This window comes from Hipposideros armiger, unplaced genomic scaffold (assembly GCF_001890085.2).
Source record: "Hipposideros armiger isolate ML-2016 unplaced genomic scaffold, ASM189008v1 scaffold_441, whole genome shotgun sequence".
In the NCBI taxonomy this organism is placed as follows: domain Eukaryota; kingdom Metazoa; phylum Chordata; class Mammalia; order Chiroptera; family Hipposideridae; genus Hipposideros; species Hipposideros armiger.
In genome coordinates this window covers 188528-207703 of record NW_017731791.1, presented here as the reverse complement: position 1 = coordinate 207703, position 19176 = coordinate 188528, and the positions used below count along the sequence as shown (strand labels likewise).

General features: G+C 42.0%; 1 protein-coding gene across 2 annotated transcripts in view; it reads right to left on the bottom strand.

Annotated features, from left to right (window-relative positions):
* Positions 1-15016, bottom strand: part of CYP7B1 (cytochrome P450 family 7 subfamily B member 1) — a 226974-nt gene extending 211958 nt beyond the window's left edge. The window contains exon 1 of one of the 2 annotated variants that reach the window (XM_019665379.1): positions 14686-15016. In XM_019665379.1, coding sequence (XP_019520924.1) covers positions 14686-14804 — 119 coding nt within the window. In that variant the 5' untranslated portion in view covers positions 14805-15016. The remainder of the gene's footprint in view (positions 1-14685) is intronic. The other variant, XM_019665377.1, reaches the window with a different exon arrangement.
* Between the last annotated feature and the right edge of the window lie 4160 nt (positions 15017-19176).

The following is a 19176-nucleotide window of genomic DNA, read 5'->3' as shown; positions in this document are numbered from 1 at the left end:
CTCACGCTGGCTGCTGGCTACACATGGTAGCCCATGGCAACCCACTGCAGCAGGGGCTGCAGCCTATGCCATTGCTGGCGACTCACGGCAGCCCAGCTCCAGGGTGAGCTGTGGTTCAGCATCTTAGCTGTGGAGGGCAGTGTCACTGGCCCTCATATGTGGGATCCGAACCAGGGCCCTCTGGCATCCCAAGCCAGCTCTTAACAAATATGCCACTCGGCCGGCCCGAGAACATTATTTAAATAAGACTTACTTTTTACCGCTATAAAGTGAGGAAGTTGTTGTGAGGGAGGATTCAATAAATTCCATATAATAATGAATGTAAAGTACTTGCCTTTATGTCTAGTAAGCGCATAGGAAGGGCTCAAAAGTGTTGGCTCTCATTATTATAAGTCAAAAACAATTCTGTAACACTATATACTCAATACACAAAAAATTGAAAAAGTCAACAATGTTGTGGTACCTAAATCTAAAACGGTAACTGTCAATTTTCCAACGATGTTAATCCTTTTACATTCTGCCCTCAAAAGGACAGCGCCACTGAAATATGATATTATCACGCTAAATTCTCCCTGGGTATTACTGAACAATAAGCCACTTGTCTTCTTGGGATACAGTGGTTTTTGTGTTCACAGTTCTAATACAAAGCAACGCTTTCACAAGGGCAACTTTGATTTTCAAACAGAAAACCTAGTATCTTTGATATTTATGAGTAATCATCTACCATTGTTTGTTTTAAGTATAGAAGGACCAAAATGTATGCAATTCTATGTGGTTAACCAAAACCAGGCTCAGCCCTTTCACAAAGGAGTTCTGACCCATTAAATAAAACACAATGCCCACCTATGCCAGGGAGGGGGTTCGTAGCACATGTGTACAAATCCAGTACCTAGACCCAAAAGTCAACAATACATATTTTTAAACTCTAAATTTTAAGAGTCAGGGATTTCAGGAATTGGCTGCACTCCAATCACTATGTTTTCAGTGAGGTTTATACTAATGCATAATCATGGTACCAATAGGTTCTCCATTTATAAAGATTCATGATAGGTAATCACTTGTTTATAAAATCTTCACTTTTTAATTAAAGCAGCAGAAAACTTGATATGGGTGACATTTGATTTATCATTTTCATTTGCAGTTCGTATATTTTTATAGCATTATCTACAACTGTAAAATATTCATATTGGAAATAGCAAACAATTACTGCATTAAGCTGTTCATTCATTCATTCATTCATTCATTCATTCATTCATCCTTCATTCTTATAACAAATATTCACTGAGAACCTACTCAGTGCCAGATACTGTGCTAGGTGCTAAAACTAAAGCTTCTAAAGTTTTTCTTCATTGCTACCAACTATTTAGGATAAAGTTATGAGGACACAGGATAATGACTTAAATCTGTTATGGTTGCACTTTTATTATTGGATTGTCGGAAAAGTCATGATGCATTTTTGCAATGAAAAACATAGAAAAAAAATACGTCATGACTTTTCCAACAACCCAATAAAATTTCTATTAATTTCCATATTAAGCAATTACAGACTTAATTTATGCTTTCCATTTTCTAGAGACAAAAAAAATGATCCCATCCCAAATACTTCTGTTAAAAAAAAATGCCAAAGCCATAAAAATGAGCACTTCTGCTATAAAAATGCATAATATAATAGATGTCACCTTCTCTTATTCAGCAAGGTAGCTTCCTATAATTTTGTCCTCTGCCTTTCAAAGAATAGTAACCTGAACTAGTTTCAATGGGATTTTACTTTGGATAAAGTCCAAAAATATTCTCTTCCAAGAAGCTGTTAATCTTTCCTGTGCGGCGGATGGCTCTTTCAGCTCTACTATTTTGGGGGAAATCAGTGAAATACAGCGTCCCATTCCCCTAGATCTCTTCGAATCCTCAGTCATCCTTCGCCTTCTCCTCCAGGCTCTGGGCGGCAGTGAGACGGTACACCAAGTCTGGGAAATAACAAATCTGACCCAGTCACATCTGGGTCTCAATGCCTACAGCCCAGGTCATGTTTTCAAAAAGACTCTGAAGACTTGTGGAGTTACTAGATACCTCACAAACATTGAAAACTGACTTGTGAATTGATGGGTAAGCAAGAGAGACACTGATGAATAGCCCATGATAACTTGTGACGTTCAGGGTCCAAAATTCTCCAATTATTATATTAAGCATAGTGAGGAAGGCACTGAAGATTCAGGCATGGTTACTCTCTATCCCGGTCTTCATGGGCAACCAGCAAAGTCATCCAAGTCCCAGTCTTTCCCACCCTTTGAGTCTTCTTGCAAGAGGTGGTACAGTTTAATGCAGAGAGCATGGGAGAGATGGGTATTGTGTTCGTTTTCTATGGCCACTGTAACAAGTTACTGCAAATTTGTGTCTTAACTAATATAAATTTATTGCCATGGTTCTGTAGGCCAGAAGACCAAAATGGGTCTCCTTTGCGAAAATCAAGGTGTTCACAGGGCTAGGTTCCTTTCTGGAGGCTCTACAGGGGATCCAATTTTCTTGTCTTTTTAGCTTCATGAGGCTGCCCACATTTTTTGATTTCTGGACTCCTTACTCCATGTCCAAAGCCTGCAATGGCCGACTGGCCTCCTCTCTGCCTCGCCTCTTCCAGTTTTCACTTACAACCTACACTGGGCCCACCCGAATAGTTCAGGATAATCCTTCATTGTAAGGTTAGCTGATTTAGCAACCTTCATGCCATCTTGCAACCTCATCCTCCTTTTCCAAGGAACCTAACACATCCATAGCTTCGGGGCATTAAGGTGTGAACAATTTGGAGTGAAGGGGGCTTTCTTCTGTCCACCACAGCTATAAGGGATGTGAATCAAAAACCCAGTTCTACTCCTGAGAGCTCTGCAACCTTTGGCAAACTAGGTAAGCTCTTAATGTGTTTGCCTCTTCTTCTGCCAAATACCTTAACACTAGTTATCCCAAGAAACCACGGTGAACTTTAAATGAGATAACATATGCAAAACATCTAAGCACAGAGCCCGGTATAAAGCAGGGCCTCAACATCATTCCTTTTGACCAGGAGAAAATTCTGAGACGTCCTAAATTAAATTACAGCAAGCCAGAGGGTGGAAATAACAGGCAAGACGGGGCTAATCGGTTAACAACCACAGGTCTTACATTACTCACTGTATATTGGAACTTTGAATTAATTTCCAGGTGGCTATTTCTGCAATTATCTAAAAGAGAATAGCCAGGTGCCATGGAAAGCCAGGAGCTTCCATTTCTTGCTCACAAGTGAACTTTCTGGACTGTGGCCCACAACCAATCCAAAGACGCAGACACTTCTTCCTTATGGACTCTGTGCCTACCCCAGAAGGGCCCTGCTTCACCTTATCCTGCCCACCTTATCTGTAGCTCACATAAACTCTTTCAAAACAACTTTTACCTTTCTTCCCCAAAAGTTGATGTTTTAAGGGAGCGCCATCAACTCCAGGATGGCGGACATGTTGCCTTCTCCACCTAACCATGCTGCTGGTGCTTTAGACTTCATGCTCGTCAACCTAATCCTTTGTGGCCCAATAAACCCTTTCATTAAAAAAACTTCAGGGGGCCGGCCGAGTGGCTCAATTGGTTAAGAGTTAGCTTAAGAGCACGAGCTCTGAGCAACAGGGCTGCGGGTTCGATTCCCACATGGGCCAGTGAGCTGCGTCCGAGCTGAGCTGCCGCTGAGCTGCCAACAGGTGGCAGGATGGCTCAGCTGGTGAGAGCATGTGCTCTTAACAGCAAGGCTGCTGGTTCGACTTCCGCATGGGATGGTGGCTACGTCCGCCTGCAACTAAGACTAAACTCGGCACCTTGAGCTGAGCTGCCACCTGGATGGCACAGTGGATAGAGCGCGCACTCTTAACAACAAGGCAAGGCTGCCGGTTCGACTCCCGCATGGGATGGTGGCTACACCCACCCACAACTAAGACTGAACTCGGCACCTTGAGTTTAGAGGCCACAAGCAGCTGACAGGCAGCCAGATGGTGACTGGTGCTCTCCACAACTAAGACTGAAGAACAACAATTTGGCTGGTCCCCCACCCCTATTCCTCAACACTGTTCCCCTCCCCCAATTCCCCAGTTTTTAAAAAACAAAAAAAACTTCAGTCATAGAAGTTAAGTTTTTGTTCGTTTTTTTTTGTTGTTGTTGTTTTTTATAATTACCACCTTCCCTTACCTTCCTCTCAAAAGTCAACACTGTTCGGGGGTAGAGGAGGGGGAGCTGGATTTTGGATCCAGGTCCATCTGGCTTCTTCATCGCCATGCTCGCTGCTTTCCACCACACCGCCTGCTACGAGAAGGTTTTATTGTTGGGAAACACGGAGCCACGGATGGCTGTGCATACATAAATCGCCCCGTGTTACTGAGGTAAGCACGCCAAGATTTTATTCTGATAGAGGTGAGAGATTTATGTGTGCTGATCCAGCATAAATTCTGAATTGATTTCTCTTAGGCAAACAGACGATATATTTAAAGGGGTAGCCAGGCTTTATCAGCCAGATGTGATTACAGCATTGAGCAATCCTCAATGTTGACAATATTAGCAGTTCTAAACCTCTCATGACCCATTCAAAGGGTCACTTTGAATAACACACAAAATAAACAGCAAAGTGTTTGTTTTTCACGGCTCACATGTTCCTGGAGTTACACAACAGGAATATTCTTGATCTTCAGAAAGTTGTTTTTTTTGTGTTTTTTTTTTAAGTTACAAAATAAAACATCAAAGCAAGCCTGAATCTGTCTCAAATGGTAAGAAGGCCAATCCAAATTCTTTTGCTTAGAAAGGGAAAGCACAACACTATGAAGTAACTGATTGGTTGTTTGATTAAGAGCCACAAACGTGCCTGGAGATCTCCCTATAACCTCCTAGGTAAAAACACAAAAATTCACCTGTTATACTCAGCATGCTCTTGACAAGAAAATGACTGGGCTTTCAGCTGCCCACACCCTTTTCCTATATTTTGCTATGAGGAAAGGGAAAGAAAAAAACATCCCCTAATAGTGGCAACCTAGTTCTTTTTCTAGGCAGTGGTAACAATGTGAGGGACCTAGAACACCAGGGGTCTTTTCAGGGAGTCATTAAGTGATTAGAAAGAGGAAATAATTGACTTATGTGATACAGTGATGTCAAGATTTCAAAAGAACTGGATGTCTACATAACCTTGACATCTTACAACACAAAAAATCATTGAATTTTTACTTTGGCTCAACTTGAACTTGATAAACGGCATTTAAATCTTATTTTTTAAAAAACAAATTATAGCATTTTGGGGGTATGGGGATACGTGTGTTGGGGGAAATGAGATGAAAGAGGAAAGGAAATCCATTCTACTTTTTTTCCCCCTAAAACAGCAAGTAGGTGAGAAGGGTCTCTGGGGAGTACCAAGGAAACGTGACGGGGCAAGCTAACTAACTGTCTTCCAAGTGCTTTCACACTTGACAAAATGTTTTCACAGTTCTCATGCACTTTGCTTCTCACAGTTACCTTGTGTGGTAGCTGTTATTTCCACTTTCCAGTCAAGGGAGATGACTCAGCTAGGTCAGTCAGACTGGTCAGTCACCACAGAGTTTGTGGACCCTTTGAATCTCCTGCGGAGGAAAGGGGTTCTCTCTGAGGGGGCCTGGAAAATGTCATTTGGGGAGGCATCCTCTTCTGGGCTCAGTCTTGGAGATCTTTTTCTCGTTGAAGACTTTGTTCATCTAGCACAAGTTCAGTTGTGTTCGCAAAATCTAGTCTTTTCTGCCGTAGCCTCCAGAAGGGTCTTAGCCCTGCTGACACTTTGATATAAGTCCAGTGAGACTCTGACCTCCAGAACCATAAGTGAGTAAGTCTGTGTCGTTTTATGCCTCTAAATGGGTTGTAATTTTCTATAGCAGCAATAGGAAACTTGCAGATTCAGATTTGGGTACCTGGAAGTGCCCAATACCGAAATATGTGGAAGTGTCTGTTTGGGGTACTGGGCAATGGGCAGAAGCTGGGAGAATTTTGAGGAAGATGACAGAAAAACCCTAAATTGCCTTGAAGATAGTAACTAGAAATATGGATGTTAACTACTCCCCTTGTGGGGATTCGGAAGTAAGGGATATGGTAGGGAATATATTTATCATTGTAAAGAATACTTACATCATCATAAATGGACTGTAAGTAGAAACGCTAACCTCAGAGGCGCTGCCAGTGAGGGCTCAGATGAAATGGGGAACACGTTATTGGAAACTGGAAAAAAGAAAATCCCTGTCATTGCAAAAAGCTTAGCTGCGTTATGTCCTGCAGTCATGCGGAAAGCAAAATGTGCAAACAATGAACTTCGATACATAGCTGAGGAGATTTTTAAGCAAAGTGTTGAAGGGTCAGCCTATATTTTTCTTGCTGCTCATAGTAAGGAGGAAAGATATAAATGAAAGGAAGAACTGTTGAGTACAATGGAACCAGGGATTGATGACTTGGGGAATTCTGAGCCTATCTAATCTCTCCAGACCGCAAAAGACACTAAAACTGGATATTCAGTGTCAGGAAAGAGTGCTCTGGAGGGAGGGCCAAAAATGTGGCTGGACAAGTTTTGCAAGAGCCAGGAAAGGATCAAAAGGTTGGAGTCTTCAGTCATATTAATAGATACTCATTCCTATGTACTAGTCAGCCATTGACAAGATTAGGCGCATGAGTCACATTTCTCCTCAGCCATAGCAGAAATAGCCAGGAATATAAATGAGATTCTCCAGGAAATGAGGAGTATGATAGGAGAACATGCCCTGTGAAGGAGCCAGTTGTCTGGTGGAGTCAATCCCTGTGACCCACATGGGAAACCCAGGAGGTATCTGGGAATTTTTGTCCCAGGATGGATCATATCCCAATTCCCAGACCTGATTTAGAGGATTTATCCAATGAGATTTGGGACTTTTGAGCTGATGAGATTTTTGGATTTTGACTTGATGCTATAATGGGTGGAGTCTCTTGTGGATGTTGGGATAGGGTGAATATATCTTACACATAAAACAGACATAAATCTTTGGAGGTTAGTGGGAGTTCTGTGGTTGGAAGAATAATGTCCCCAAAAGATATCTATGTCTTAATCCCCCAAAACTGTGAATATGGCACCTTACATGGCAAAAGGGATTTTGCAGATGTGACTAAATTAAGGACCTTGAGATGGGAAGATTATCCTAGATTATTTGGGTTGGCTCAATGGGGTCCTTACAAAGAAGAGGCAGGAGTGTCAGAGTTTGAAAAAGAGGTTTGAATTCTGGGGGCTTCTAGAAGCTAGAAGAGGGAAGGAAATGGATTCTGCTCTAGATCCACCAAAAGGAATGAGGCCCCATCACCCTGATGGAGGGCAGGTAGGCCCATTTCAGACTTTTGGGGTCCAGAATTGTAAGATTAAAAAATCCGTGTATTGCTGCCTCCCCATCATATTTTATGTAAGCACTTTCTCCCTCGTCATTATAAACCTTTTCATTCTGTTTTAAGTGTCTCTTTTAACAAACATATTTAGTTCCACTTCTTATTTCACTTATGTAGAAGAATTTACCCACTTTATTTTATATTATTTTGGTAGGGCTCATTTTTGTCAGTTTTGCAGGGGATGGGGAGATAGGGAAAGAATAACAGAGACATATCTGTTCTCAAGTCTGCCTTGCTATACAGACTCTTTTTATATGTTGTCTTCTACGATAATTTGGAAAGTAGGTATCTATATTTAAGTCAATTATTAGTAAACAGTGATTAAAAAACATGTATCTAATTACTGGACAAACACGCATATATTATTCATAACTTGCTGGAAATGAACTGGGTTTCCTAGCACCACCCAAATCATATCTTCTAAGTTAGAATCCTACTATTACCACTCACCGAGCCACAAGGCTGGTTCTTCCAAAGGGAAATAAAGATTCAAAACATTTTAATGTGATGTGGCCAGTCTATTGAGTATAAGCACCGTCTTTCTAGATTCTTCATTGTGTTGTACTCCTCTGAAGAGTGATACATTTCTGGCTGATTATCTTGAACTTTTATAAAGTTTTACCCTTTATAAAAATGAGTCTATGGAAAGTTCAAGATCAAGCTTTTAGAATTTCTCAAAGTTTTATTTTAAATGTATCATTCTATCTGTATTATAAAAATACATATTTACTGACAACAATTAAAAAATATACAGAAGCATAAAAAAATATCATCTTGCAAAAGTATATCACCTAAATATAGCCACTGTAAGAAGTCTGGGTTTAGGTTCCAGAAATGGTGAATTAGCTTGAATTAACGTAATATTTTCACAGATAACAAAACATAAAGTAAAAGAAAGAAAGAAAAGAAAAAAATGATTTAAATGCACTGAAGAACAAGGTAAAGAAGGCAGATACTGGAGGGGAGTCAACCATTGAAGAACAGACCCATAACAAATTAGGTCCACAGTGTGGTGAGAGACAGCGGAACTCACGCAAAACCCTACAATATTACTGGCTGAGGTGTCTGAGTTCAGGGCTACTGAAGTAGCTGGAAATCAAGGAGAAAATTCTAGAAAAAAGTATACATATAAACACCCCTCAAATTCTTGGCCAACCTGGGAAGTGTGCCTCTGCAGGAGAGATTCAGAGAGTCCTGTGAAAGGAATGAGCTGCTGGAAGATAAAAAGAACTGAGCAGACATGTCAGCTGCTGCCCACCGGTGGAGAAATGAGTTTAGGGTTGGAATCCTATCAAAGAAGAAAAGCTTGATCGTGAGCTTTCCATAGATTCATTTTTTATAAAGGGTAAAACTAAGCTTCCACAAGTTCAAGATAATCAGTCAGAAATGTACCTGCACACTAAAGCAAAATGCAACACTTTTTGGGGGAAGACAACACAATGAAGAATCTAGAAAGACAGTGCTTATACCCAACGACCCAACGACTGGCCACATCATATACGGGTGAGGATGTGGAACAACTGGAACTCACATACAGTACTGGTGGAAGTGTAGAAAATAGTACAATTACGTTGCAAAAGTGATAACTTTCCAAAGTGGTGTGGGTAAAAAAGTCTTTACCCTAGGACTCATCAACCTTCTCCTAGGTTTTAAGGTTTTAATCCAAGAAAAAAACTAAACGTATGTTCACAATAACTCTTGTAAAAGAATGTTTACAGAGGCTTTATTCATAATAGTTCCAAATTGGAAACTGTCTATTAACAGAACGACCAAATTGTAGTACGTACACACACACACACACACACACACACACACACACGTGCCAAATCTGTTGATACATATCTCATAATTTATATATAAAATATAAACTACTCTGCAATGAAACAGTTGAATGAATTACTGATACATGCAACAACGGATGTGCTAATCTCAAAATCTTGATGGTGAAGAAGCTATACACAAAAGTAGGTACTGCATAATCCCACTTATATGAAGTTCAAGAACAGGCAACACTAAATCAGAGCTCAGGGGTGGGGACTGATTAGAAAGGAGCATGGGAAAACTTTCTGGGTGGATGTAAACAGTCCACATCCTGACTGGAGGGGCAGTTACATTGGTGTATACGTTTATGTAAACCAATGGAATTGTACACAAAATTGGCACATTTCATGATAAATTTTAGCCCAAAAGTGTCTGAGGTATATATCCTTGGAGCCTCTTATACTTTTATGAAGGATAAAGGCAGTCCCTAACATTGAGATGCTTGCCGGGCATAGGTAGGATACTTTGTTCTTCTACTGAACAGTTGAGCAAACATTAACATGAAACGAAGCCACTCCTTGACCATTATGGATTAAAACCAAAAACAAGACCATGTCTAAACATTAACAAAATTGTGAACTTTCCAAATCAATAAAAGGACCAAACATCCCCCAAACCTTACTGATATTAGTGTCTGTTGCTAATTTACCAATTACAGATTTAGCTTCAATCCAATCCTCCTGCCTTATATTGATAGATGAGATTTATTAAGATGTCCAATCATAGAATAGCCCCTGCTTTCTGACAGTATCTTACCAACAGTAAAATTTTGCTTCCTCGAACCCTCCCCCAAAACCACGTAAGGCAAGCCCAAATCCTGTAAATAGGTCCTTTCTAATGGTCTTTTACTGAGAATAAATGGTGTGTGTTCTTTCTTGTTGCAATAAGCAATAACTCAACTTGTAAACTGCAGGCATGTTTCTAGTGGTCTTTGGCTGGAGGCTATTTACACCATGTATATAAACATATTCTGCTTTGTAATTTTTATTACTTAATATATCTTGAATATTGCTTTCCATGTCTTCATATATTCTACATTATATGTTTTATAGCTACATAATTTTCTATTATTTGGATTGCTAGAATTTCTTTAACTAAACCAATATTTTTTTAGAAATCGAGTTCTTTTCTAATGTTTCACTGTAATAAGCAGCCCCAATGAGTAGGTGTAGTTAAATCTCTAAGGACCTTCATGATTGTTTCACCAGGAGAGATTTTTTTAAAGTAAAATCACTGGAACTATTGGCTTAAGAGATATGACACATACTCCTAAGACAATATGCTAGTCTGAATATAAAATCTTAGAAGTTATTATAGGATAGCATTTCAATCCACTTCAAACAGGCTTTCATTCCTATCACCTCTCTGCATAGCTCTTATCAATTCTGTATCTTTTCAACCCTGATGGTCATTTCCTTGTCCTCAACAAACTAAACTTCTCAGCAGCATCCGACACAGATAACTCCCCATAGTTGTTGAAATATGTTTCTATCTAGTTTCCCGGACACTGTTATTTCGCTTGGGTTTCTTCTCCCATCATTGGCTTCTCCTCAGTTTCCTCTGCTGGTTCCTCTTTCTCTGCCAGACTCTTCAGTAAAGAGAGTGGCCCAGGCCCTCTGCTGCTCCATCAAACTCTCTCACCAGGTGATCGAATATACACCCGTGGCTGTACCTGCCATTTTCATATTTGTAGCTTTTATAATGATATATCCTGCATGGACCACCCCTCTGCGCACCGGAAACACAGATCTCACTACTTATCTAACATGTCTCCAAACAAAATTATTGATGTCCTCAATCCCCCAAACCTTCCCTATCTCAGAAATGACATCATACTCCACCCGGATAATCAGACAAGAAACACAAAACAAGGAAACAAATGATTTCTAAGCTTTTCATTTTTTCACTCTTCTCTCCTTCACACACCACATTCATCCCATTAGGGGGTCCTGTTGACTCTACCACCGAAAATATACCCCAATCCTAACCACTTCTCATCAACTTCACAGTTACAATTGTAGGCCAAGCCACTGTCATCTCTCCTGAGGAGCACAGCAATGGCGACTGTGGTTGACAGTCTCACCAGATCGTGTCTAACAGGGAAAAACACAATTGCACAAAAGGAAATCAAAGTGCTGTAGTCACAAGAGGTAGAATCAGGTGGGATGTGGCCAAAGGCAACAAATGGCCTCTGAACTGGTTTCTACCGATTTTAAAAATATTTTACCAATTTTGTAGGTAACTAACATTTAAATGTGTACTTTGGACCAGCTGGCATTCCTATAATATCTAATAGTACAAACTTCAGACATAATTGTTCAAAGGATGGTTACAGAATGAGAACAAACCTGTAATACATGTATGTGTAAAATCTTGCGAAAATAAACTAGATGGAAAACAATGGTGAATATTTTTTATAATGTTGGAGAATAGAAGGGCTCTCTAAGCAAAAGGTCTATCCAGAAACTTAAACAAATACTAGTAACAATAGTAAAAATAACTGCAGTGGGTATGAAAGAGTGACAATTCCTATTATAGAAGAGCTATTAATGATCAAAAAGTAAGTAGTTAACAATCATTTATTATTAATGATCCACAAACAAAGAGACAATTATCTCCTTTAAAGATGCTCAAAGTTCCTCAAAAGTAAATAAATAAAAATTGGGATAAAAATGAAGTTTTATTTTCGTTATGTATCAGATTGGTGAAGTTAAAATGATTTATACCAGTATTGACAGGATATGATGAAATTGGCACTAACATGGATCATTAGTAGTAACATACATTGGGACTTAGAGTATTTTGGCAACATCTATTAAAGTGTAAAGCACACATACGTTTTGACAACTACTCCATGATTCTATATAAATATTTCCACAAAAGCCCAAAGATATCTGTGTGTGCGTGCGTGCGTGTGTGTGTGTGTGTGTGTGGTATATCTCTATACAGTCATCACAAATAATGATTTCAATAACCTGACATAAAAAGGTGTCTAAAATGTACTATACAGTGAAGTATCTAAAATGTAAAGTAGAAAAAGAAAGTTGCCACAAAATGGATTTTCCTACATTTTCATTAACATACATTCAAACGTACTAGCGTAAGCATAAAAAAGTCTGTACAAATATAAGAGAGTCAACTAGAGTTTCCTCTCTTAATGGTGGTGTCATAAAGAGCATGTTGTAAGAGCATTAGAGTGAAATGTGCTAGAGTAAGAAATAGTAACAATAAAGAAAGTAACCTTCTTTGTACTGAAACAAATAAAGTTATCTTTTATACACTGAAATACAGTATAATCAAACTTCTTTAGCTTGCAGTACCCTTTAGGTTTGCAGCATTACAGAGTCTTGTTTGAAAGGAACTGGTAATTGATGGTATGAATCCCTTGGCTCATTTTTTAGTGGTACAGAGAAAGATAAGCCTAGCCTCAGGATACTGGGAGAGAAAACAGTTTTGCCGTCCCAACTGCACCCCAAGTTCTACATTCTCCCCTTTAATTACCATCAATGATCCTGAATGCCCTAGTCAGCTTGCCTGCTCTTGCCCTGAATGGAAGATGAACAGAAGAAGGAAGAACAAGGAAGAACAGATAACCTTCTTATCTACCAGCTCTCTTTAAAGGCATACCTAGAAATATGGGGTTGGACAATTAAGTTCACGGACTCATCCTAGAAAAAGTCCTACATGCCTCATTGCTGAATATCACTACGGTCACCTTCGAAGTACTCCCCTTGGGAAGCTATGCACTGACACCAGCACCTAGTCCACCCTTCAGAGCAATTTTGGAACTCTTTTTCTGGAATGGCTGTCAGAGCTGTGGTCGTATTACCCTTGATGTCCTGAATGTCATCAAAATGTCTTCCTTTCAATATTTCCTTTATCTTCGGGTAAAGAAAGAAGTCATTGGGGGCCAGATCAGGCGAGTAGGGAGGGTGTTCCAACACAGTTAATTTGTTTACTAGCTAAAAACTCCCTCACAGACAGTGCCGTGTGAGCTGGTGCATTGTTGTGATGCAAGAGTCATGAATTGCTGGCGAAAAGTTCAAGTCGTCTTAACTTTTTCATGCAGCCTTTTCAGCACTTCCAAATAGTAAACTTGGGTAACTGTCCAGCTGGTACAAATTCATAATGAATAAGCCTTCTGCTATCAAAAAAGGTTAGCAACATTGTTGCAACAAGTTCACAAACTTAATTGTCAGATCTGGGTACATCTGAACTGGCTTTGTGGACACTACAGAAGGACTAGAAAGTGGAATCTACCTAGAATTAGAAAACACTGAAGTTAAAGTCCCTAAATCCTCATCTTGAACTCTAAAGTAAGAGCACAGCCATTGGAAAAGACAGCCTAGGAGAGGGCTTGGCATATTCCAGGAAGATCACAGAAAACTCACGTGGGAAAAAAGCAAAGGCTCCCTTCTAGGGTATTCATCCATGAGCATTCTAGAAATGTCCACAGGTTTTTGAAAGCAGTACAATGGTGCCATTTCCCCCAAACTATCGAGAAGTAACCTATATCACACACACATATATACATATATATTTGTACATATATATATATACTTAAATCTGTATTTATACTTACACATACCCACATGTTTGTGAATGTGAGGTATGTGATATTTAATCACAAAGTAGCTATTATTATTCATTGAAATTTACCTGCTTGTTTATCAAAAGCTATGAAGAACCTGATCATATGAAAAACTAACCCAGTAAGACAGGGAAAATAGAGTGATTCCAAAGCGAACGCTATTATTTTGAATTTCTGTTCTACTTCCACACTTCAAGTCACATAAAGAAGTGACACACTTCTGGGTTTTGTTGTTATTGATGTCTTGTTTTGTTCTAATAAAAATAATACAGCAAATGCATGAAATCCACACTACAAACCCATTTAGTACTCACGAAAAACCCATGAGGTATTATTATTGCATTTTTCCAAATAAGGCACAGTGAGGTAAACTGAGGCACAGAGAGGCACCCAGAGTTATTGTTCATACCATACATTTTTCTGAAACAGTTCATGTTTTAATGAATGAAATGTAAGAAAACTTCCCCCTCCCGAAACGCTCTATGAATTTTAGGCCCTAAAATCATCAACTGGCTGTACCAAGGCACCAAAGTGTGTCTGTTCGTAGGCCACGCGTGATGCATAATGTACAGAACACAAACCTAGGGCTCATTACATCCTACACAGGAGCAGCACATCGAATCTGGCCCCAGCGCTTTACTATGTAAACGTAACTATGGGAAAGAGGCATAAACAACCTTGGTCATTACACGGGATCCCCCCAAACGCGGGCACCCGCCAGAAAGTTTTGACTGTCTGCGCTGCAAATCACGGAGGGGGCTCCCTTGGCCATCTGGGCGGCGCGCGGTCCGCGGGGCCCAGGGCGCACGCGTGGCCCGGGCGCGGGGCCGCCCCGGGAGGCCGCCGGGGCGCTCGCTTACCTGGTGCGCCGCGCGCGCAGACACAGGACCAGGAGCAGCAGGAGCCCGGCCAGGGCCAGGCCCGGGAAGCTGAGCCCGCGCAGCGACAGCAGCAGCGGCTCCAGCGCGAAGCGGTCCATGCTGGCCGACGTGTATTCCGCCGTCCGGTTCGCGCGCGGCCGCGCGGCGCAGCCCCGGGTGTCCCTCCGAGCAGCGCGCCGCGGCGACCCTGCAGCCTGGCGCGGCTTCTCCCCGCCGCGCTCCCTCGCTCCGGCCCGAGACGCTGGCCTGCTTGGCGGCGCCGCCAGGAACGTCTCCGCAGGCCCCCGCGGCTGGGTCTCGAAGTTCCCGGACTCCCTCCGCCCCCGGCCCGTCCTCCACCCACGCGCACGCCCCTCTCGGCGCCCGCCTCCCGCCCGGCGGCTCCTGGCAAACGGGGCGGGAAGAAGGGCCGAAGCGGGGGAAGGGGTTGGGATTTCCCGAGAGCGGGCCTCGGAAGGCCCGAAGGGGGGTGCTTTCTGTTCTGGGTTGGCCGGGAGTGTGGCGTGGGTCGCTCACCCCTTCGCCTCAGGGGGGACCCTGCTGCCCCTGAAGAGGGCGGGACGGTGCCCGCCGCGCTCCGGCGCCGGGGAGCCCGGCTGCAGGCAGCTACCTGCAGCGAGAGCAGCGCGGCGCCCGCCCCTCGCCCGGCTGGTCTTGCTCGCTGACACTTGCGCTGAGCCCACTGGCTGGAGGGCTCGTCCCAGAGGCCGGTGAATTCGGGGACGGGGCCGTGACCCCTCGGCAGTCCCCGTGAGGCGCACAGTCCAGGCAGGCAGAAGACAGATGCAACCAGCTACTCCAGAGCACCACGAAGGCCCAGAATAGCCGTGGTACAAGCCCCACAGGTTGTACTTAGAAAGAATAAGGGAGAAACTTTTCGCGTACCTTTTCCTGAGTCATCACCGCGCACCGGCGACTTCACAGGTGTTTCTATACTCGCCTCGAGCAAACGTGTGATGTAATTTTTTTGCAGCATTGTAGAGAACGTATGAGGACACTCGGGTTAAGTAACTTACCCCTGTTAATTGATAAATGATAACAATAATAAAGTCATCGTGACCAGCGCCATTCCAAGACAAATGGAATATGTTCCTTTATGCAAGATTTTATTTCAACAGTTCTCTGAACTATTACAGCTTCAGAACTGACCGCCATACCTGTGACCTTTGACCTCTCCCGCCCATCCATCCTGTTGTCACCTCCCTCTAACACAGACCTATCCTGCTTTTCCTCTGTTCAAAATTCTTAACAGTTACCGTATTTCCCCATGTGTAAGACACTCCCATGTATAAGACGCACCTTAATTTTGGGGCCCAAAATTTGAAAAAAAATGTATTCCATAAAGTTATTGAACTCATGTTTTAGTCATCATAAAATTCATACAACTCCTCATCTGTGTCAGATCTACAACCACTGTATAAGATGCACCCAGTTTTTAGACCCAAAATGTTTTGAAAAAGGGTGCATGTTATACATGGGGAAATATGGTAGTTGACTTTGTGATAAAGTCATACATCTCTGACCTACAATGAGAAGCCTTCCACTGTTTCTCTTTATGGTGCAACTCCCATGGCTAGTGCAGTTCCATATACACGAAAGGTTCAACCAACGTGTCGCTCACAATCAGCCCTGTCACACCTTTGTTGATGACATTCAGCCTGAACATTTTTCCTCTCTTCCCTAAATGCTAACCTTCTACCTAACCCCTCAAGGCCTGGGTCAAACCCCACTTCCTTCTAGGAATCATTGCTAACTCTTCTTTTGTAATTAATTAATCTCTCCCTTCTCCATACTTTCAACACTTTCTCTGCTTTTGCCCCCTCCCATTTCCCCACTATGTCTGTTATTTATGCTATAGAAGGCCAGAACTATCTCTTAACCATGTCTGCACCTGCTCTCTACCCCCCACCCTCCTGATCCCGTCCCCTGGAGCTGAGATAACGTCGCTGGAAGTACTTTGAGTGTGCCAGGCTCTCAGTCGGTGCTCCATAACCAAGTTACTGCTGCTTTGCTGTCCTTGGCCTTCAAGCTGTGAACGGCTGGGCCAGATTATAACCCTAATGTTAACGAATATCTTCATCTCTGACTTTTATTCCGGGGTCTTTCTACTGCTTCTCCTTCCTCCTGTTGTAGATTCAATTTTCCAGGAAACCCAAAAGGTTTAGTGAGCCAACAACTACTCTGCCTCCTCCAAGAGAAAGCAAATTGGTTCCCATTACTCCTTGGCCAAGCAGAGCCCATGGACAGGAAAGCATCCGTGCTGTTCATTTCTGGAACCACTGCAGAAAGCCCCCATTGCTAGTTATCACAAGAAGCTTCAACCTTTATACTTTTATTTTCCATGTGATCACCTGAAAGTCTCTTCTGTTTTAAAACACAGGTAAAAATATCAAGCATTAATCAACTTATTGAACATTTACCACATGCTAAACATTCGATTTTGTAACAAGAATGGCAAACACCTGCCGTTAATCACACTGTCTTCTGGAGTAGAAGGAAGGCATCTACAGTGTCACCTACTAGATTTGGTTAGCAACTGTGTCATTTCCCCCAGGTACCTGTATGGCACCTTACTTAGAACACTTTAAGGTATGCACTTAATATATTTTGAATATACATTTCTCTTGTGTTTCCCATTTCTCTTTAAAGGGGTCTCCATCTGTCAACTGGCCTGATTCTGGCTGAAATAAAATCTAAAGACATCTTTTATTCCTCTTTTGCTTTTGTAGACCAATAACAACATCATTATAATCAGTCCAGTTCAATTTATTTTACCTCATACGCATGCCTTTGTCCCCATCACTTCTCCATGAGATGACTAGTTGACCTCCGTATCTATTTTCTCCTTCCTCCTCAGGCATTTTTAGCTAAGCATGTGGCTGTCCATTACAAACACTGCCTTCCCAGCCTTCCTTGTTAGATGTGACCATGTGACTAAATTTTAACCAGTAGGCTAAGTGTAAGGTATCACTTTAGGAAAGTGCCCTTAATAAGAATGGACAGGCCCTTTGCCTCCTTTTCTAGCAGGTTATCATGTGGACACTATGCCTGGATACTATGCCATAAAATACTGTGTTCCATAGTGTTTGCTGTTTATATGAAATTCAAAATGAACTGGGGATCCTGTACTTTTATTTGCTAAATTAAAGCTGGCAACTGTAGCTTAATTCCAACGCAAGGGTTCATAAGGCCTGTAGAGAAAGCAACCGTAAAATGCTAGCTGCCCAACTGTCCCCTTCAGAAACCAGCCACAAATTGTCCCTTCAACATCGCTTATCAGTGTTAGTATCTTGTGTACCTTGGCCACACTAATTAGACCAAGGTCAACAGTCAGATCTAAAAGAATCATGTGGTAGCCCTTAGACATGAGGTATCCAGAGGTGGAAGTGTGTTCAGCATAGGTAGCAACCGGCCTAAACATCGCTCTTCAGAAAATATTGATTGTGAGACACATGGAGAGAGAGAAATGCAAGCTAAAACAATTGAAAGCTGAAGGAGCAAAGGAAGAGGGTGATAACCCTGGAGTCTCAGTAAGAGCTATGAAAATCCAGGCGATAAGTCATACCCCAAACCCTGTCCTGCCAGCCCAGGTGACCCTCATCTACCAGCTGGTCTGAGCTGTCAGCCTTTTTCTCTGTCTAATCAGTGATTAGGGCTTGAATTCTGGCCTTGTTTCCCTCCCTGGTGGCCTTCTGTTGATTCTAAAGAGCCTGTTTGGAAGTCACCAAAACTTGGGTAATGATTATCTTCCTCCTGCACTTCAACATCTATGTCCTAATTCTGCCCTGACTTTGAAAATACTGATACACTTGATTGAGACCTCCAACTCCACCTACTTGGTCAACAGCTGTTGCTAAGTGCAAATCGTGTACGCGGCACTATACTTGGCCTACTGAAGTCATAAAAATGAATGAGGAGGCCCTTCCTTCAAAGAGCTGGGACTAAGAGGGCTAGAAGGATTGACATTGGAAAGGAGAAAGAAAAAAGGCTCGTCAACGTGAGACTGTGGCTTGACAATAGAGGAATTTAAGAACATGCACCCGTGTGGTTCCAATCTTGTTGCAAATCATGTGCTGGGGAAAGGGTAGGTTATAGGCTTCAGTTGTTGGGAAACATTTGAAAGTACCACTATGGAAAATGTCAAAGCAGAATTTCACACATTCTTTTCTCCAATGTTGGGAAGTTCCAAAATTCAGATTTGAGTACTCAAGCCTAAAAGTCCCATCAACTTTTGACCTAAAATATGGATTGTGTTCTGAGTTGAAGGGATTCACAACAGGCCTCCTCAAGATGTGCCATTTTGGCGTGTAGATTATTTTGAGCTGAAGGCAATTGAGACCCTGCAAGCCCACGAGAAACTTTTACCTCTTCCTAGAAGGCTTTAAATTGGGGTCTTGCCAATAATAAGAGTTATTACCAGAGAGAACGTTTTTCATGACCTATCTATATGGCAAAGAAAATTCTGATTAC